The sequence below is a fragment of the Myotis nattereri genome, assembly GCF_964212035.1.
Source record: "Myotis nattereri genome assembly, chromosome: 10".
Lineage (NCBI taxonomy): Eukaryota > Metazoa > Chordata > Mammalia > Chiroptera > Vespertilionidae > Myotis > Myotis nattereri.
Window position 1 is genome coordinate 72,506,451 of NC_138085.1, and position 18,561 is coordinate 72,525,011.

Genomic DNA, 18,561 nt, shown 5'->3' on the forward strand with positions numbered 1-18,561 from the left:
CTTCCTCCTCGTGACCCTGCTCTGCTCGGAACCCACGGCCCCTCCGGCTTATCCCGGCCATTCCTCCCCGCTCCCTCCCTCACATCCGGGGGGTGATTTCCCACTTGGCCGAAGTCCCACGATTTGGGGTTAGATTTCGGGAGGTTCCGCCCTATTTCCGACGCCTACCCCGGAGGTGGGGGTGCGGGGTAGGGGGTTGGGGGAGCCAGGGTAAGGGAGGCGCTGGTCAGGTCACAGGCAGGATTGTCCTACGTGTAGGGTACTGGGCGCAAGGGCTGGCTCCGAGGAGAGCAGCACCCAGTTGTCTCCGTTCGGCACCACCTCTCATCCCTCACCCCACCGCCGGGCCAGGGAGGGGATCCGAGGGCAGGGCCCAAAGGAAGCACCTGGCCAGCCGGGCCGGCCGGGAAAGGGTGAGCAGCAGCGTGGGGGGGCGGGACGGGAAGGGGTGTCAGAGTCTAAGGTCAGGCCAAGCCTCCCGCCCGGCCCCACTGCCGCACCCTCGCCCTAGCACCCCGCGGCTCCGGGGAGGCGGCCCCGGCGCTGTTAACCACGTCCCCCGCTGCGCCAGCTGCGCCCAGCTGTGCAGCGCGGGCCCGACACACGCCATCCCGCGGCCGCCCCGCCCCAGACCACGCCCCTTGCGAGCGCGGCGGGGAGCAGGCGAGACGGCGGGGCTAGAGAGGCCGACCCCCGCCGGAAGTGCCTGTCCTGGAGCTGAGCTGGCGCCACAAACTTCCGGACCAGGTCTCCTACCTTCAGCCGGAACGCAGACCGCCGCGGAGCCGAGCGCAGTTGGTCAGGTGAGAGGCGCGCAGGCGACCAGGGGGGCGAGGACGGGCCCTGGTCTGGGCAGGGAGTGGTGCCAGCCGCAGGCTCAGCCCGCCCTCTTCTCCGCAGGATGATCACCGACGTGCAGCTCGCCATCTTCGCCAACATGCTGGGCGTGTCGCTCTTCCTGCTTGTCGTCCTCTATCACTACGTGGCCGTCAACAATCCCAAGAAGCAGGAATGAAAGTGGCGCTTTCTCTGCCCCAGGTAACGGTCTGGGGCTGTAGCGCCCAGCCCGGGAGTGGCGAGGCCGTGCCAGGGCCTGCAGGGTTCGAAACTTCCCACCAGAAAGCGTGGGGCCAAGCACGCAGCGCCAGAACTGGGCCCCTTGTCCGCACAGGGAAGAGTGCCTTGCAGTGTCCCTCCCCCTTCAGCTGTCCCCTGGGTGGGTTTCCTAGGCCCCAGGTGCCCAAGTTGGGGGTATGGGTACAAGGTGGCACTGCCAGGTAGGGATGAGGGTACTGAGGATGCCATCCACGAATGAGGATTTGAGTTCTTCACTTAAACAGTCCTCACTTTTCCAAGATTATTTAGGCAGGTGTTTTTGTGGGTTTTTTTTTGTGAGTGAGGGATTGTAAAGATACAGAATTCTATTTCCATGTTCTGGGGCAAGAGACAGTGAGTTAGGGGTTGGCGGCTGTAGACCCAAGTCATAGAGAAGAAAGGGGGCGGGGGCGGGTTTGGAGACCAAGCTTAAGTATGGGTCCCAACGTAAAGGGGAGAGAGGGTGGGTGGGAGTTGATTCCCGGAGGATTCCTCCGAGTAAAACAGCATTTTCCTTACCTCAGGTCTTTCCCCTCTTTTCTAGGGCTCCAGGACATAGTCTGAGGCAAGATGGAGGGTGTGAGGGGCCTTCACACTTCACTTCATCCCTTCTACCCATCACAGCATATAAAGCAACTACACCTGGATTTTTCCAAACAACTTTTATTTCCTCAAAGTCTTCCTTAACCCTATGGAACAAGAAGCTGCCACTGAGTAGGGCCCAGTATAGGGCTGCTTTCTTTTCTACTCCCTCCCCAGATATAAAAATATAGATATTTTTGTGGTCCCAAAATCTTGTGCTGTGGAGGGAGGGAAGGGGTGACACATTCCCTGCTTTGTCCTGTCTCAAGGTGATGCTCTGTGATGCCTCAGCACGGTGTGAATGGCATTCTGAGGAGTTATAGTTGTCACATGGAATCAGCAGCTGTGGCAGGGGACTAGCACATTTCTCAGTGTTGCCCATCTTGTGGCTATATCCTGGGCTTGAAGGTCAAGGCATCAGACCCGGGGAGAAACAGTGAATGGGGGAGATTTAGGGACAAAACAAACCTCAGGTTGGCCCAAGGGCCCCCCGCTGTAACAGGTCCGAGACTGGGAGTCAGATAGACTACAGGAAATAGGAGAAATGGCAGGGGCAGAGTGGGGCCGTGGAGGTGCAGCCTGAGGCAGCCTGCAATAGAAAAGAGGAATCAGGGTTGTGAAAAGTTTGCTCCTTTGCTGGTCTGTTAGCCAGGGGCTGGGAAGTGAGAGGTGGGATGGGTAAGGATAGGCACAGTGTTCGTATTCACGGGAGTGAAGACAGGCCATTATGGGGAAAAAACCAGGTACTAGATTCCTAATGAAAGTACATTTAGTCTTTTGGGGGTCAAGGATTGAGGAAGGAAATGATCCTGAGTGGCAGAATTGGGAATGAGGGGGTAGAAAGGAGAAGTGGGGTGAGGGACAGTCTGTGCTCACCCTGGTGCAGAGCGGGGTCCCGGCTCCGGCTCACTGCTCTCCCTGGTCCAGAGGATAGGGGATGTGGGGCCCGAAGAGCCTCTCATCCCTCTGCAAGTCGGCGGTGAGCCCCAGTCCAACCTGGACCTAGCCTGTGGACAGGGGGTGGGCTAAGAAGCTGGGTTCTTCCATGAATATTTGTGCTTCTAGAGTTCCCATGAGTAAGGGTGTAGTTTAGCAGTCAACACAGGTACTAGGACCTTTCATTCCTGGGCACGTTCCCTAGCTGAGAGGATAATAGAGAACTTGGGTTCAATCTATAACTATATGCTCTCAGTCTTATTTAACTAGGGGAGGCAAAAGAATCCACCATTTAACCTCCATGGCTATATCATGGCCAAGATTTGTACCAAAGACAAGTACTGTGTAGAAAGCTTTTGGAGGATTGGTAGATCTTTCTCAGCCTTCTGTGCCTCAGCCCCTGCCAGACCAGCTTACGTTTCACCCGTCCATTCACCTTCTGCCTATACCCAACTTTAGCGAACTAGCATGGGGGTCTGGACTGAATTGGTGTTGGTGGCACAGCTGTTCCTAGGAGCAGCAATCAGATGTGTTACCTGGGGAATCCGGGACCCCTCCTGGCGGGAACTCTCCTCGGGCAGGTCTGGGCAGAAAGAGAGGAGAAACTAAGGGCAGGGGCAGACAAAGCCAAAGCTAGCAGGCTGAGGTCGGGGTATATCCAGCAGGGACATGGGGTTGAAAGCAAGCAAGAGACCTGGCTTGAAGGGGATGGGACACTGGACAGACAGGCACTCGAGACACCAGAAGAGCTCTCTTAAGTGGTTGGGGAGAGGTAAAGCAGTGCTGGGCATTCCCCCTCCTACTACCAGATGAACAGTTGCTTGTTGGGTTCTGCCATAGTTGTTATGCTGGGGACAGGAAGACCCAAAAATGTTACCTGTGATCGGATCCTGACACAGGGGATCCGAGGTCCAGTTCCTAGTAGACCTTTCCCAATCACCATCACCGCCTCTGGCTTGTCCCCTGAGGACAGGAATGAGCAGTTGCTCCCTGAGAACAAAAGAAACATATCAGGGTAGGGGCCACGGGGAAGAGGGAACTTCCTTTAGATTAGAGTTTCTCAATATTGGCATTATTGACATTTTGGGCTGGATAATTCTTTGTGTCATTCTAGGATATTTAGCAGCATCCCTGGCCTCTACCCATTAGAGTAGTGGTCCTCAACCTTCTGGCCCTTTAAATACAGTTCCTCATGTTGTGACCCAACCATAAAATTATTTTTGTTGCTACTTCATAACTGTAATGTTGCTACTGTTATGAATCGTCATGTAAATATCTGATATGCAGGATGGTCTTGGGCGACCCCTGGGAAAGGGTCGTTTGACCGCCAAAGGGGTCGCAACCCACAGGTTGAGAACCACTGGATTAGAGGTTGTTCCTCTTCCTGCCCCTCCCCGTTTGTAACAACCCAAAATGTCTCTAGACATTGGCACATGTGCAGAGGTGGTGAGGTGGTTGCCCTTGGTTAAGAAGCTTGGCATGCTCTAGTCTTGTTCAAGGGGTGAAACAGCAAATCAGAGCTTGAATTACTCTGAATTTATAGACCTTAGAGCAGTGGTTCTCAACCGTGGTTGCACATTAGAATCACCTGGGAATCTTTTTAAAATCCTGATTTCTGGGCCTCATCCTCCGTAAATTCTGTTTCTTTGTTACTCATGTTGTGGCAGCTGGGATAGAACAAAAGGAGAGCAGACGGCCAAGGTTTTGTGTGCTTGATATGGTCACACATTTGTGGTGATGGCAGGCCTATCCTTTTTTTCATTCTGCAGTTTTGTCTAATGTCCAGCTCCTGGAGTCAGGGAGCTTCAATCAGCAGGTAGGAAAAGTCATAATGCTCCTCAACTGTAAAAGTGAGGATTAAATGAGATAATGAGCTTAGAGCAGTGCCTGCCACATAGTAAATGCTCAATAAATGGGAACTACTATTATACAAAGACATTCATTAAATTTCAGCTTCCTGTACAAGGGCATGGGTGATTGGGGTTTAGGATCCTCTGGGCGGTAACTGATGCCCCTGGTCTACAGAGGCCTCTATCACATCAGTCAAGAAAGAGGTCCAGGTCCGGGGGCAGCGGGGCCGCAGGATTTCCTCAGGAGCCTGCTCTCCACCCTGTGTGGGAAGGAGGGAAGGAGGCTGCCAACCTAGATTTCAGTGGCAGTGTGCACAGACCTGATACGCTGAGTGAGCTGGGCAGTAGGCAGGAGCCCATGTTGCGTGAGGGGGCTAGGCTAGAGCTGGCAGGAGCTGGGGGTGAGGCCAGGCTGCTTGAAGTAAGGTGATAGGTCAGTGGCTGCTGCCGCCGTCTCCTGTCCTGGCTTCGGGGATCTGAGTGGAAGGGACACAGCAGAGAGGGCAAGTAAGTGAGGCACTGTCAGTCCACCACCCCACTGGCTCTCCTTGGTCAGAAAATGCCCATTTTCAAACTTACCGCACCAGCGTCCCTTGTCTGAAGAAACCTGAGTATAACGTCCTCTGATACTTATTCCAGTGTCCAGTTCTCAGCCAGCCCTCATCCTCACTTCTCTGGCTAACCAACTTACCCACGAGCTCATTCTTTTGGCAAAGGAATTATTGAGCTTGGCTTCTGAACAGCTTTCCTAGGTTCTCCTCTTACCTCTAACTGCTCTTCAACTAATCTTCCTGCCCCTTAAATTGTGGTGTTCCCCACCATTCTATCCTTGGTCCTCTCTTGCTCAGCATATTTTAAACTCTCAAATCTCCCTCTAGCCCTTTTCTCCTGAGCTGCAGTTCTAACTGTCCACTGGACGTTTTTCTACCTGGCAGTCTTTCATGACCCAAACAAAATCCATTTTCTCCCACCCTTTCTTTTGTTCTCCCTATCTTCGGGAAGATTTTGCTAGAAACCTTGTTTCATCTTTCAACTCTTCCCTCACATTTATATTTGTGTTTAACCAATTCTACCTTTACCTTCATTTGAATTTCTTCTTTATTCTCCTTGCTATTGCCAGTGTCCAGATATAGGTCTTTAGCTCATTCAGGCTTTTGAAAAATATTCTCCACTGGCCCCCCCCTCCTTCCTTTTTACAATCCGTTCTTTAGGCAGATGACAGAAATTGCTATTCTAAAACACAGACCTGATAAAAAATCGTTTGGGCTCAGAGAAGGGGGAGATACTGAAGGTCTTTTAAAGGACAGAGTCTAAACCTTTGTATACAGCATTCAAAGCCCTGCCCACTGATTCAGGTCTACTCATCCTCAGAAGGATGCTGACTTGACTTGATCCTTCACACCCTCTGCTACAACCCCTGGGGCTCCTAGCTGTGCAGTTCCTCTAAAATGTCTGTTGCCTAGGGAAACCCTGGATATCTTACGAGTCCCATCTCAAATGTCACCTCTGTGAGGCCTCCATGACCATTAATGGTAGAATTAATTGTTCTCTTCATTGTCCTTTATTCACGTGGCTAGTAATTATTTATGGTTTCTCCCTAATTAAATAAGTTAGTACATGTAAAGGACTTAAAATAGTATCTGGCACATACTAAGCACTCAATACTGTTTGCCAATATTCTAATTAGAACTTGAGTTCCTTGTGGGTAGGGACCTTCTCCAATACTATGTATGCTAGGTACCAAGTAGAGGCTAAGACTGCGCCAAGAGTCTGAAACAACCAGAACTTAGGGGGCTAGGAAGAGTTGGTACAGCAATGCCAAAAGAAGTCAGAGACTCAATGCCAGTCAGTTGACCTGCAACATTACCCACCACAGAGATGCTGTAGAGCCCAGACCTGGGTAATTTTTGGTTAAAACAGGGATGTCACTATGATTTCCAAGGGACAGTGCACAGTAGGCAGAAATAACGAACTTTGATAGAGGGGGAAACAGCAGGTTTCTAGATGGTCTGAGAAATCTCCATATACAGATGCATGTTGAAAATATATTAAGGGATGAAGCCTCACCCACCCCAAGAAAGGATGAGAGAAAACAAGCAAGAGTGAGCGGAAGCCTTTGGGACGTTTGTAGGTTCTAGTAAGGAACTGCATGACAGTCAAGGAGGTATGAAGCAAAACAGGCAAATGATGTAAAAAAAAGTCAGTGTGAAATGTAGGGATCATGGGAAAGATACTAAGGATGCACTCAGGAATCCTGGGCCTAAGAAGACGACAAGGTAGAAGACAAGGTCTGGTTGAGGGTAGAAGGCTGATCTGGAAAGTGTAAGGCATTTAGACAGCATTTCAACTCATCAAAGACTCTTAAGATCCAGCCAGCCTGCTGTAAGGCTGGCAAAGTGAGCCCACAGCAGTTCCTCATGTTTGGCTTCTGGCCTTCTCAGTCCCCATGGAGACAAGAATGAAAGGGAAGAGCCCCAATTCTATTATTTCTTGGTTCTGAGGTATAGAAATGGCAGCTTAAGGCTGAGTGCAAGAGTGATATGCGATCAGCTCTGCTTCTAGAGGTTGTGAGATGATGTTTTATGGTCATCTGCTATAGGTTCCATTTTGGCAGAGGCAGGATAGTCCTGGGGCAGAGGTCTGAGAGGAGGAGCCAGACTGACCTCACTGGTGTATGAATTAGGATGGCTGTTCTGCAGCTCCCAAGTTTTTGTTCAGCAATATATTTGTTGATCGATTAATAAGTGCCAGGTAGGTGCTTGGGTGATAGGGATAAATAGATACGTTATGAGACATTTCCTGCCATCAAGTAAGTTTTAACATGAAACTTGTTTGCAGTAGAAAAGGTAAAGGCGGTGATAGTGCTAGAGGCATTCTTCCTGTGTCCTTTGACTCACTTCACAAAGGAACCTCCCCTCACTATTAGACTTTAGCTTCTCTACCAAAGCTGCCTGTCAGCTGAGCCATGGCATCAGAGGCCAGGAAAGGGTTCTCGTAACCTCAGGTTAAGCATCAGAGCTGGGAGGAATGAGCGCAGTGGTGGAGGACAAGAGCTGAAGATGTAAAAAGAGTAAGTCCCTTGTCCTTTACCCCAGTGCCCCGCTGGATTGTCTGGAGGGCCAGGGCGTGTTTCACTTATTGAGACTTGCTTGAATTCAGGGCCAGGACCAATGTGAAGCGAGTGAGGCATCTGGGGCGCACATGTAAGGAGACCCTGGCCTGACCCTGAGAGCAAGTGCCTTCTTCTGTGGCCTGGGCACCTCACTGGCCTCCCCGTCCTTGCCATTTTTGTCAGTATGTAACCAACAGAAGCTGGTTTGCCTCTCCGCCCTCTCCCTGGCCTTCCTTTGGCCTCTGTTGCATCTGCTTTTACACCAGCATCTTGTAGACTTTTGACTTTCCTCACTCCACCATTGTATTAGCTATTCCCCATGACCTCTCCTGCCTCCTCTGCAGGAGCTGAGCATGGTCTGGGAAGGCCTTGGTGCTCATGGCCTCTTTGGCAGCCGGGGGGAAGGAGGTGCAGAAGATCCTGGCACTATGGTCGAGGGCGTTGGGAGTGAAGGCTCTTCTGGCCTCCTGCCCCCGGAACACTCCTGTGCAGCCCAAGCTGGTTACTTGTTAGCCTTCTAAAATGTCACCCTGAAGACAGAATCTGTCAGACTAGTTCCCTGAACCTCTACCTTAAGCTTCTGACGGGGTTGCCTGGATCTTTTCTGAAATTTCCTGGATAGCCCAATCTCATGTTTTGTTCTAGCCAATAAGGGAGAGTCACCAGTTAAATGTATAGTTAAGTGTGATATAATTTTTATACATTAGAGGAAATTTTCTTATAAATAACTACATAAGTGAAAGAAAATCTGTCAGATCACAATCCCATTTTTTGGGTTTGGAAAGTATAGCTGCTTTGTAGTTAGATCTCAGAGATACAGGTCATGTTCTTCCTGTTTCGGAACCAAGTGTGTCTGCATCACAGGTCCCTGTCCCAAGCCAAGGCCAGTCTACCATCCTCGAGTGACATCAGGGACTTTAGGAGACGACGCAGCAAACACTGCAGCACCAGTGAATGCCCAAGAGAACACAGGAGGCAGGATTCCCGGAATCTGACCTTTCAGCTGCTCATAGTATCCTGGTTTGGTATTAGCAACAACCCTCTTCTTGACCCCTTGACTGTAGACATAGTTTCATAGTTCTTACAAATATTTACTCAAGTCCCTGGGATGTCTCTTTACGCAAACCAGTTCTCTCTGCTGCTAAGCTCATTCACCTGGGGGGACATAGTGTCTCACTTGGTTTTACCTGCGCCTGTATGTGGATGACTCCTAGACCCGACCCTGATGTCACCTTTTCTACAGCTTGGCCCTTCTGCTTGTAGGGCATCTCCATATAAACTCATCACCTTTTCTTCCAACAATGTCTGCCACCATGATCTTTTTCTTTAGCTTATAGCCCTGAAGCTCTCTCCACCGTCACTGAGGCCTACCACCGTTTCTAATTCTCTAGATCTGGTACAGGCGCTAGTCTTCTCATGCATAACCCACTCTAAGGACCCACGTCCCCTGCCCTGCCGATATACACAGTTCAGACAGCTCTCTTAACCTAAGTCTTTTATTCCCACCATTTTCAGAAGCAGCACCTATGTCTCATGAGCACATCTTTGTTTTCAAGACATTCTTCTTCCTCCCACCTCTCTTCACCTGACGCCCATGGTGAAAGGTCTGACCCTTGGAGCCAGCCAGTACACTTGCTCTTTGTCCTCTCTACACAGCAGCCCTGGTCTGGCCATCATTCTCATCTCTGGAATGCTTCCGTCAAACCATATACCAACACCCATTCTTCAAAACCACTTCTCAACTAAACATTCTTTGGCTAATTACCCTCTTGTTTACCTGTGACAGTGGCTCCCCAAGTTCTCTGCATGTTTATAATGTGTGTATGCTTTTATGTTGTGTTTACTGTCCTGTGTCCCTATTAAGTTTTAAATGAGCCAACTAAAAATTACTTTGTACTGACTGAGAAACCCAGTTCTTGTCCCGCACTCTGCATGGGAGGGGTCAGGGAGGATGTTTGAAATGGCTGAGAATCCTCCCGTGAGGACCTAGAATAGGCTCTTTACTATGTCCCTTTTGTAGAAAGGGAAGGAGAATTTATAATGCTGATATTCCTTCCTAGGAACTATGAGTTAAGAGGAAAAGAAATTAGAAGAAAGATGGGAAACAAGTATACTGGGGCATGAAAAAATGTGTGAATAACTGCCACTAAACAGCTGTGCAATTTTGGATAAGTCACCCTTAAACAGCCTTAGTTTCCTCATCAGAAAAAAAGAAACACCATCCATTCCACACGGACCTCATGAGTGTTAAATGAAATATATATGTGATACTGTTTTGTTCACTGTTTAATGTTATTTAAATATAAGGCATTTTATTACTTTAATACTCCCCTTCAGACACAGTATACAAAAGTGCCCTTTTCAATGAAGATAGAATCTCAAAAGAATGGGACTTGGAATATAAGCAGAGGTAACGATGATGCATGTCAGAGATCGAACATGATACTGGTCAAAGCTGGGAAGGACCATTGCTCTCCTCTGGCTACTCAAACTAGGGCAGTCAGATGCCCACAGCAATGACCCAGTGCATGTTTCTGGTCTGCACCAAAGCTTTGATGCAAGCTGAATAGCAGGGAAATGCTAACAAGGTTGAGTGTGGCTTGAGGACCAGCAAAGCTTAGTTCCAGCTTATAAGCCTCCATACCCTGGCAAGACTTCTGTAGCCTGGAAGCCACATACAATATATCTGCGGTTTCGTGTACTTCCAGAAGTGGCTCTGCAACAGTCTCCCTGCCACAGCCTGGCCACTCTAAGAAATGGCTCTGCAGTACTTTCCCCTTCTTTTTCCCTCCAGGCCCAGCTGCTTCTGGTATACATTCTGACTCAGAATCTCTTGTCTTATCAGGCAGGGTCTCATCAGGCCAAACTAGGGGTACTGATGCAGAGCTGAGCAACTGTGACCACTGCTGGAAGGGGCTAGACTGCTGCTTGGTATGCCTACAACAGAATCTGTCTGCAGGCCATTTTTCTTTGGAAACGTTAGAATCCTTCTGATAACTTTCTGAATAGGCTCTGAAGCCAGGAATGATTTCAGTTCATGGGACCTTGGGTAGGATTCTCCATCATTTCACAGTGCCGCGATTTGGACTGGGAGGGCATTCCTGACACTGCCTCCAACAAGGCCGCTTGACACTGTCCTTGAAGTGGAGGCTCCATGTCTGTGTGCCCCTGCTTCAGCTGGCGTTTCATCCTTACAAACTCCCCTGCCTCCCGATGTGCTGAGGCACAGCCACCCAGCACACCGCCTCTGCCACAAATACCGCTTGGAGCTCATGCCGCAGGGAACACCAGGTCACAGGAGAGGCTGCAAATTCTGCTATGAACTAATTTTATTGATTCGCTTCCTTGGTCCCAGTCCAAATGTATATCTTCAAGCTCTCACTTCCCCCAACAATGCCCCAAACAACTAAACACCTGTTGCATGGGCTCCCAGACTAGCTTACCTCTCACGGGGCCCAGCACCCGATGGTTGACCTTTTGGGTGCTAGAGCCCAGGCCCGGCAGCCCTGCAGAACGACTGCCATGAAAAGGAAAGCTGGGGGAGTTCTTCATCTGTGGAGAGTTTTGTTGGTTGTTGAGGCTACCGCCAGCACTTGTGCCAATGCTAAAACTTCGCACGCGGCTCAAGGTATTTTCAGAGCAGGAAACAGGCAATCCACTGCAAAGAAGCAGATGCCAGTCAACCATGATCCAGGGAGGTTGTGTTCCAAGTCTTTCCCCAGGGTCGATGCTCAGTAAAACTTCACCTCTGGGTGAAAACGCATAGGGACTCATTCAAAGGGAAAAGGGAGGAATTCTTTTGCTGTCTGACTGGGGCATACCAGCTGATCTCAGAATGTCTAGCGCCCTTGTTCACACACATGCTCCTGCAGAAAATACATCAGGAGCCGGAAGGGCCATTCCTGGGCATCTTAAACGAGTGTAAATTCCTCCCGTTGCCTTGGTGCTGGCTTTTGGACCCCTCAACCAGTTACAGCCACTGGAAGCTGAGCCCTGCCCCCACCCCAATTATATTTGACTTTGTGCAGGGCTCTGATTCCCAGATACCTAGGAAGCATGTAGCTCCAGGTAAAAAGGAAGAGGATCCATTCTCAAAAAATGAGCTGATGTTACTCATCTTAATTTTCCCTGAAAATATTTACCGTGTGGTCCTCTTAGAAGTAGGAAAGGGACACAGACGCCTGGGAATTCCCCGCTTAGGGTCCTATTTCACTCTCATACTCTTTGTCCCTTCCACCCTGCTGGTCTTACTTGTTGGTTTTGGGTAGAGTTCGAGAGCCTCTCTTCTTGTTGACACCCATGTTCACAGTGCTGCTCGGGCCTCGAGTGCTACGCACGTGTTTTAGCATCCAGGCCCGGAGGTTCGTGAGGCTGCTGTGCTCGGACAGCACAATCCGGGGCCACGGATTGCATTCTGCCATGTCCAGAGCTGCAATGGCCATAGCTCGTCCCACCTGTGGGGGAGTCCAGTTTGGCTCAGTGTCTTGGTCTTCCCACCAAGGCTGCTGTGTTGGGGTGGGGTGCACAGCACAGTGGAAGGGGAGGCCAGACCTCAGATTTGTTCAATGGGGACTCCAATCTTAGTGCCAGGCCGATAGTGTATTTAGAGCTGCTCCCTAACCTGTTGTTCATTTGGGGCCCTCATCCATCATGAGTTGGGGCAGGTGTGCTTTCTGGCTGCACCAGGAAAGGTTTCTCCCAGCAGAAGGCGCTTTGATCTCTTCTATAACCAGCAGCCTTTCCTACTCCTCTTGTGCCCTAGGACACCAGGGATCAAGATCACAGCACACGGGCTTTTAGCCCAGGGGTGAACTAACGCAATATAAGGAAGACAAGCTCAGAGGCAAAGAATCTGACTTAGATGTGCGAGGGGATTCTCTGTGGTGGTGGGATCAGAAATAGAGCCCATTCATCCTCTCAACACTATTACAGTCAGAGGCCGACTCCTATTAACTGAGGAAAAGAGCCAGTGGTGAGACTCTCATCAGAGGAGCTTAGAGTCAGGCAGCAGGAGAGAAGGCCTTCCCAGACTTTGAGGTTCTCTTGTCCCCCACTTATCCCTATATTCATACCTGCTCAAACAACTCCACAGTATATCTGGAGGGGAAAGCCGGCGGGGGTGGGGGGCTGGCACGCCCGTTGTCATGGCAGGCGGCAGGGATGCTGTTTACTGAGCGTCCAGTGTTGTAGTTGCATTCAAGTGTGTAGCTAAGACACAGAGACCTTCATCAATGTCCTGCCTGGCAGAATCAGGACAGAACTATGGGGGACAGCCTAGTAATCTCAGAAAGTAATTACTTGGGGGAAATGGACACAAATAGAAAGTCCTAATTCCTAGCCACCAGCAACAGACCTCGGCACTCTCACATACACAAAGATAGACTCCCAGCCTAAAGCCAATAATGCTAACTGTGAGCTTGCCTTTTCAGAAGACTTGGGCCGTCCCCTGCCCTGCACACCCCGAGTATTGCTTTCTTTAGGGAAGCTATTTCATCTGCCGTATCCCAGTTTCCACCCAACCTGTGGATGATCCCTGAGGCTTTGTGGATTGCAACCCGGCCGCTTCCCTCCTTAGACTGGCCGTCTCTGCGGTCTCGGGCATACATGTTCTTCTCTGAGAAATTGCAGCCCTGGAAGTCGAAGTGGGCTGAGTTCAAGGAGATGAGCTTTGGATAAAGCATACTTTCCACCTGTTTGGGGAGGAAAAAGGCAACTCAGAGACAGAAAGCAAGCCTGAGGGCAAGGAAGACATGGCAAGCACAGGGCCATGTGACTAAGATACCTTCACAACCATCAGACAGCGTTTCTTGAATTCTCATGGAATGCTTAACATTATCTCCAGCTGTTGGAAAGGTGCCGTTCTAACTTTTTAAGCTCTTAGATTTTGCTCTTCAATAATGCAAAATTTTCCTTTCCCCCCTGGTTTCCCCAATTCTAGAAAAGACTATGATGCCAACAGTTTGAGCCTCTTTTAGGGTCATGATGTAACAGGCCCCAGTGTCATTCCTTCTTGGCCTTTTGAAGCTGTAGTCCACCCTTGGAAGTAGTCCACTTTGTGTGTGTGTGTTTAATATATTTTTATTGATTTCAGAGAGGAAGGGAGAGGGAGAAAAACATCAATGATGAGAATCATTGATCGGTTGCTTCCTGCACACGCCCTATTGGGGATCGAGTGGGCAACCTGGGCATGTGCCCTTGACTAGAATCCAACCCAGGACCCTTGAGGCCACAGGCCGACGCTCTATCCACTGAGCCAAACCTGCTAGGGCAGTAGTCTACCTTTTGCAGCCACAGGCTTTCCTGACCTGACAGAAGGTCACCTTCCCTCTGTTCATGGCCCAACCTTTCTGTCCTAACCTGCAACCCCTCCCACACTCACATGACATTCTGCGGATTCCTACCTGGGTGGTCTCATCACTGAAGCTGTTTCCATACATGAAGCAGCCCCTTTTGGAAGCATGTCCATGCAGGTCCACATAGTAAGCAACACCACTCTCTCTGGGGGGGATGGTGTCGGGGGCTGGCTGCTCAGCCTCAGTGGACCCTGGTGGCATGATCCACACACTGCTGGCCTTCTGTTCTGCAAGCTCAGTCTCTGTCCAGGACTCAGGGTCATCCCCATCGCATGAGTGCCCAAGGTGAGCTTCCATGTGGAGATTGTTGGCTTTCTCAAGGTCAGAAAGGGGAGCAGGGCAGAGACGAGGACTGTGCTGTTGTGCAGAGGGACTCTGGGAGTTCAGACGGGAGTGCACATGGTGGTAGAGAAGCACAGCTTTAGCCCCGTAGATGGCCGGATGCAGGACTGCATCAGGCTTCAGGTACTGACGGTTCAGGTTCACTCCACGCGAGTCTGTGCTGTAGGAGAACAAGCGCTGAAGCAGGGTCTAGAGGGCTGGACCAGCAGGACAGACACTAGAGTAGATGAAAGGAGACTATGGGAGACTGACTTGTAAAAGGAGAGGCTGAAGTTGCATCAGGAAAGAAAGAACTGATAGGCGTTCTCCTTAATCTGCTGTCACTCCTGCACAGACACCGAGGGCAGCTCCCAGGTGGACCTGCAGGTGTGCTAGCTCTGCTCCTTCCAGAGAGTGCTAGGAGATGGGATCCCTTTCCTTCTCAGGTCACTGGACGATTAAGATGGGCTCACCCTTATTAGGGTGCCAGAGGGTTGGGAATACAGGAAGAGGTAGATGATAGTGTCTCACTGAGCTGTAGGGCATATGGGGGACCGGAAGACCCCCCAGAGATCAGGGAGGCTTCTTACCGGTAGTGGCCCCGGACCACACCATCGGGGTTCAACATGGGGATCAGCTTAAAGACAAAGAGGCGACGTAGGGTTTGGGCCCGGGGATCATCAGGTCGAAGGATGAAGTCCAAAAAGCCATTGAAGACAAAGCTAGATGGAGTCTCTCCAGGGTGCACCCGACTGCTCAAGAAGAATATCTGATACGGAGAAGAGAGCAGCCATTAGGTCGTTACACTATAGTTCTACTGGACCAGTATTAGGTGGGGCTGTGGGGAAGGGGATGAGGCAGGAATGAAGAGCCACTGGATTTCCAGCTGGCCGAGTCTGTAAGTGGAGTGGGAGCTGTCGCCCTTGCCTCAGAATGCAGGCTGAGCCTGCAATGAAGATGCCTAGCGATAACGTGACTGTAAGCTATCAACAGTCCCTGCACTAGGAATGGTCAGGGTCCTGTCTTTATACTATTCCCACTCACCCTCTTGCCTGTGAAACGGAATGGTCGGGGGGTGCTGATATCAGGAAATAGCTGCTCTAGACGGGGCTCTCGATCTTCTTGAAGCCCATGGTAGGAACTGATCGTTAGCAGATCTACACGAAGTCCATCCAGAGAATAGCAAAGGATCTCCCGGTGGTAATAGATGGTATCCACAGGGCTGTAGGGATACAAATTATTAAGCCATTAGAAGTCCCTAAAGTCCTAGCAAGAGGTGGGCCTTGTCAGGAGCCCAGGATTTGTAGATCTGGTACTTCACCCTGCCTTGGGGACCTTATAGTCCCTCATAGTGTTATAGGGGCTGAGGATTTGGGTGGGTCTGCATTGCCTGAATGCAGAGTACAGGACAGGATAAACTTGTTTTTTCCCCAGTTGTTGGCTCCCTAGGATAGATTGTTTTGCACAGACAAAGAGCTGCCCTCTATTGGGACAGAAATAAAAGGTGTGCTGACTAAATTCTGGATAACTGATGGGAGCTGGGGTATTAAGGGCTTCAACTGCACGGGTGTGGGGGGGGGTGTGGAGTGTAGGTGGTGGTATGCTGAGATCAAGGTCACATAGTAATATATTTGCCAAAGGTACCCCAAATCCCACATTCTGTACAGAGAAAAGAACTGTTTCAGGGTCTTAGGGCAAGTCCCAGAGGTAGCAGAGGTGCTGTGTGGTCCAGGACTGTGTGGCAGGAGTAAGAACGGGGTTGGCACCTGCTATGGGTAGGGTGGTTCTCCAGAAAGCGCTGGTCTAGCTGGTTTAGCAAATCCTGGCAGTCACTGTAGGAGAAGGGGTAGCAGAAGGCGAAGAAGGTGGTGGCCCCACGGCCCTCTACGAAACGGTGAACAAAGGACAACACAAACTGCGTTTCTGTTATCTGAGGAGCAGAGGAAGAGGGAGGGGCAACATGCCATCGCTGTCAGAGCTAAGGCCCTAGTGGAGTCACCAGGGACTGACCTCACGCCCTCATCACATTGACCAACTTCCCTCCCATCACGTTTACCAACACACACACAAAGTCCCTCTGATACGTTCCGCATGACCATCAGCTTCCTGGGGGCTCCCTGCGGCAGGGGCTTCTCTGGGGCTCCTGCCAGCGCTGCCGGGAAAGCAGGTACCAGACCCGGTGTCCTGCCTGCCAAGTGCTCAGTATCAAGGGTAACTCCTCTTCCTTTCCCGCCTCTGCTTCTAGCACCCAGGTCTTCCTTTCTGCCTCGGGATAAACTTACCTCAAAGGTAGGCCGGTCTCGAATGCGTTCCCAGCGTGGCCGGGTGGGCAGCGTGCGCACAAAGGGGGCCATGCCCTGGGAATACAGCTTGCTCTGCTTGTTCATGTTCATAATGTTGATCTTGATGAGTTTCCCTGGCGATCCTCCCCGGACACTGAAGTAAAACCATGACCTGAAGGCCAGAGTAGGAGAGGCCGGTCGTTATATGGAGAGGGTTGGAGAGGGGGCATGTGGGAGGGTAGTGAGGAGGAGAGCGGGAGGAAGGAGGGGCAGGCAGAGAAGGAAGGGCAGTGTGCTGGTAGGAGCTGCGGGTCGAAGGGCCGGCCGAGCGTGGGCCTGGGGACAGGGACACCGCCTCTCTCGCCTTCCTTCCACCCTCCACCCCTCCTCTCACCTGTTCCCATTCTCGTACTCTGTTTCCGCACAGTCTGGTCGGGTCCACACGTTGAACTCATAGTCGGGGGAGGAGGCGGTGCTGCTGGTCGCGGGTAAGGCGCCCCCTGCCACGCCCTCCCCATCACTGGGCACAGACTCCACTTTCTCCACATGGGCGAGGTTCCCCGAATCAAACCGAGAACTGAACAGCAGTCCCCCACAGCGCAGCTCCATGGCGGGGCCGGGAAAGCATCCTCCTGCTCCGCTCTGGCCCTGAGAGCTGAAGAAAAAGGGGGGCCGGGTTAGGCAGAGCGAGGGGAAAGGATGACAATATTTTTTGGGGGGACCGCCAGGTAAATGAGCGCTCCCCTGAGGGAGTGCCCTGCGAGGTGAGAGGCTCGCTCCCCGCCAGAAAAGACAGAGGCGGCCTTCCAGCCACACCGGGCTACAACTGCCCTAAAGGACTCCATTTTACTACAGGGTGGCTGTTCCGGAAGGACGCACTCGGCGGCTCACCTCGGCGGGGAAATACTGCCAAATACTAAACTCGGAGCTTCTCCGCAGCCCGAGGGTGAGCGACTACCACCAGAGGGGCCGGACTGCCCAACCCCGGCCCGGCACACACGGCCCGGGGAGCGGCCCGCTCGCCAGCGAGGCAGAGCGGGAAGAACCAAGTTTCTGAGTTGCCGCGGGCAGGTCCTGTCTCCCTCCACGCCTCTGCCCTCGCAGGCACTGGCCAGGCTCTCTCGTGTGGCTCCCCAGCCCTGCCGGGCCGGCTCGTCCCGTTCGTCATGGCCCTTTGCCTATCATGGGAGAAAACTAGAAACGTGAGGCCTCTGCCAAGCCACAGGGCACTGGGCAGAAGCCACTCGCTCACCTCGAGGCTGCAGCTCAAGTCCAGCCGGGGCGCGGTCCGTCTCCACCCTCCTCAGCCCCCCAAGCCCTACTCTGGGAGTTGCGGGTGAATAATGGGTGCGGTTAGCACCCCTAAAAAGTGGCCGGTAGAGCCCCCACTGGGGGCGGGGGCGGCTTCACCACCCTGGACCCTGAGGGACCGGGACTGCCCGGGGCGGGGTGGGGCTGGAGGCAGGAACCGGGCACCGCCGACTCCGGTAGAGGGAGGGCGGGGCCGGGAAAGGAGGCTGAGGTGAGGCCCCCGGGTGGGGGTGGGGCCGGGGGCCCGGGCTGAGGGGGGGCGGGGTTCCAGAGGCGCTCGGGGCTGAAAAGGGGGCGGCGCCGGGGGGCGGGGCCCGCCCTCCACACACAGCCCCTCACCTCTCTCGGGGCCGGCGATCCCGCTCCCTTTCCCGCTAGCGAGGCGCCACCTCGGGCCCCGGCACCCAGGACCCAAACAAAACCTGAGCGCCGCGGTGCCGGGACCCCGCTCTGCCAGGAAACAAGAAGTCTCTCGCCGATTGGCCGCGGGGACAGCTGGCCACCCGCCCAGTAAAGCCCGCTGCCATTGGCCAGTGCGCGGGGTTCCTTGGCGCGCGCTACCTGAGCCGGTGCCGTTTGGGGCTGACCCATCCGCCGGGCGGGAGGTTGCGCGAGCGCTTTCTCGGGAGATAGTCAACCGCCGGCCTGCCGGCAGGAGGGGACCAAGGGACCGAGTAGGAAACGGAAAAGACGTTAAAAACCAAGGGGCCATGTGTGAA

The 18,561-nt window shown here is 52.2% G+C and overlaps 2 protein-coding genes across 3 annotated transcripts; one reads left to right on the forward strand and one right to left on the reverse strand.

Moving 5' to 3' along the window:
* Positions 1 to 688: 688 nt before the first annotated feature.
* OST4 (oligosaccharyltransferase complex subunit 4, non-catalytic) lies at positions 689 to 1,873 on the forward strand. Of its 2 annotated transcripts, none has more exons than XM_081100997.1 (3): positions 689 to 803; positions 901 to 1,038; positions 1,640 to 1,873. In XM_081100997.1, the coding sequence occupies exon 2, from the start codon at positions 902 to 904 to the stop codon at positions 1,013 to 1,015; it is 114 nt and encodes a 37-aa protein (XP_080957123.1). In that variant the 5' UTR covers positions 689 to 803; position 901; the 3' UTR covers positions 1,016 to 1,038; positions 1,640 to 1,873. The 2 variants fall into 2 exon arrangements, with proteins under 2 accessions (XP_080957123.1, XP_080957124.1); XM_081100998.1 differs by having other exon boundaries at positions 723 to 803; positions 882 to 1,038.
* Positions 1,749 to 18,319, reverse strand: AGBL5 (AGBL carboxypeptidase 5). Its single transcript, XM_081100996.1, has 14 exons — positions 18,182 to 18,319; positions 16,926 to 17,186; positions 16,532 to 16,703; positions 16,016 to 16,179; positions 15,294 to 15,471; positions 14,840 to 15,018; positions 13,977 to 14,430; positions 13,096 to 13,265; positions 12,648 to 12,783; positions 11,827 to 12,029; positions 11,019 to 11,233; positions 4,784 to 4,939; positions 3,491 to 3,603; positions 1,749 to 2,266 (listed from the first exon to the last, which is right to left on the reverse strand). The coding sequence occupies exons 2-14, from the start codon at positions 17,138 to 17,140 to the stop codon at positions 2,204 to 2,206; spliced, it is 2,418 nt and encodes an 805-aa protein (XP_080957122.1). The 5' UTR covers positions 17,141 to 17,186; positions 18,182 to 18,319; the 3' UTR covers positions 1,749 to 2,203.
* Positions 18,320 to 18,561: the final 242 nt, after the last annotated feature.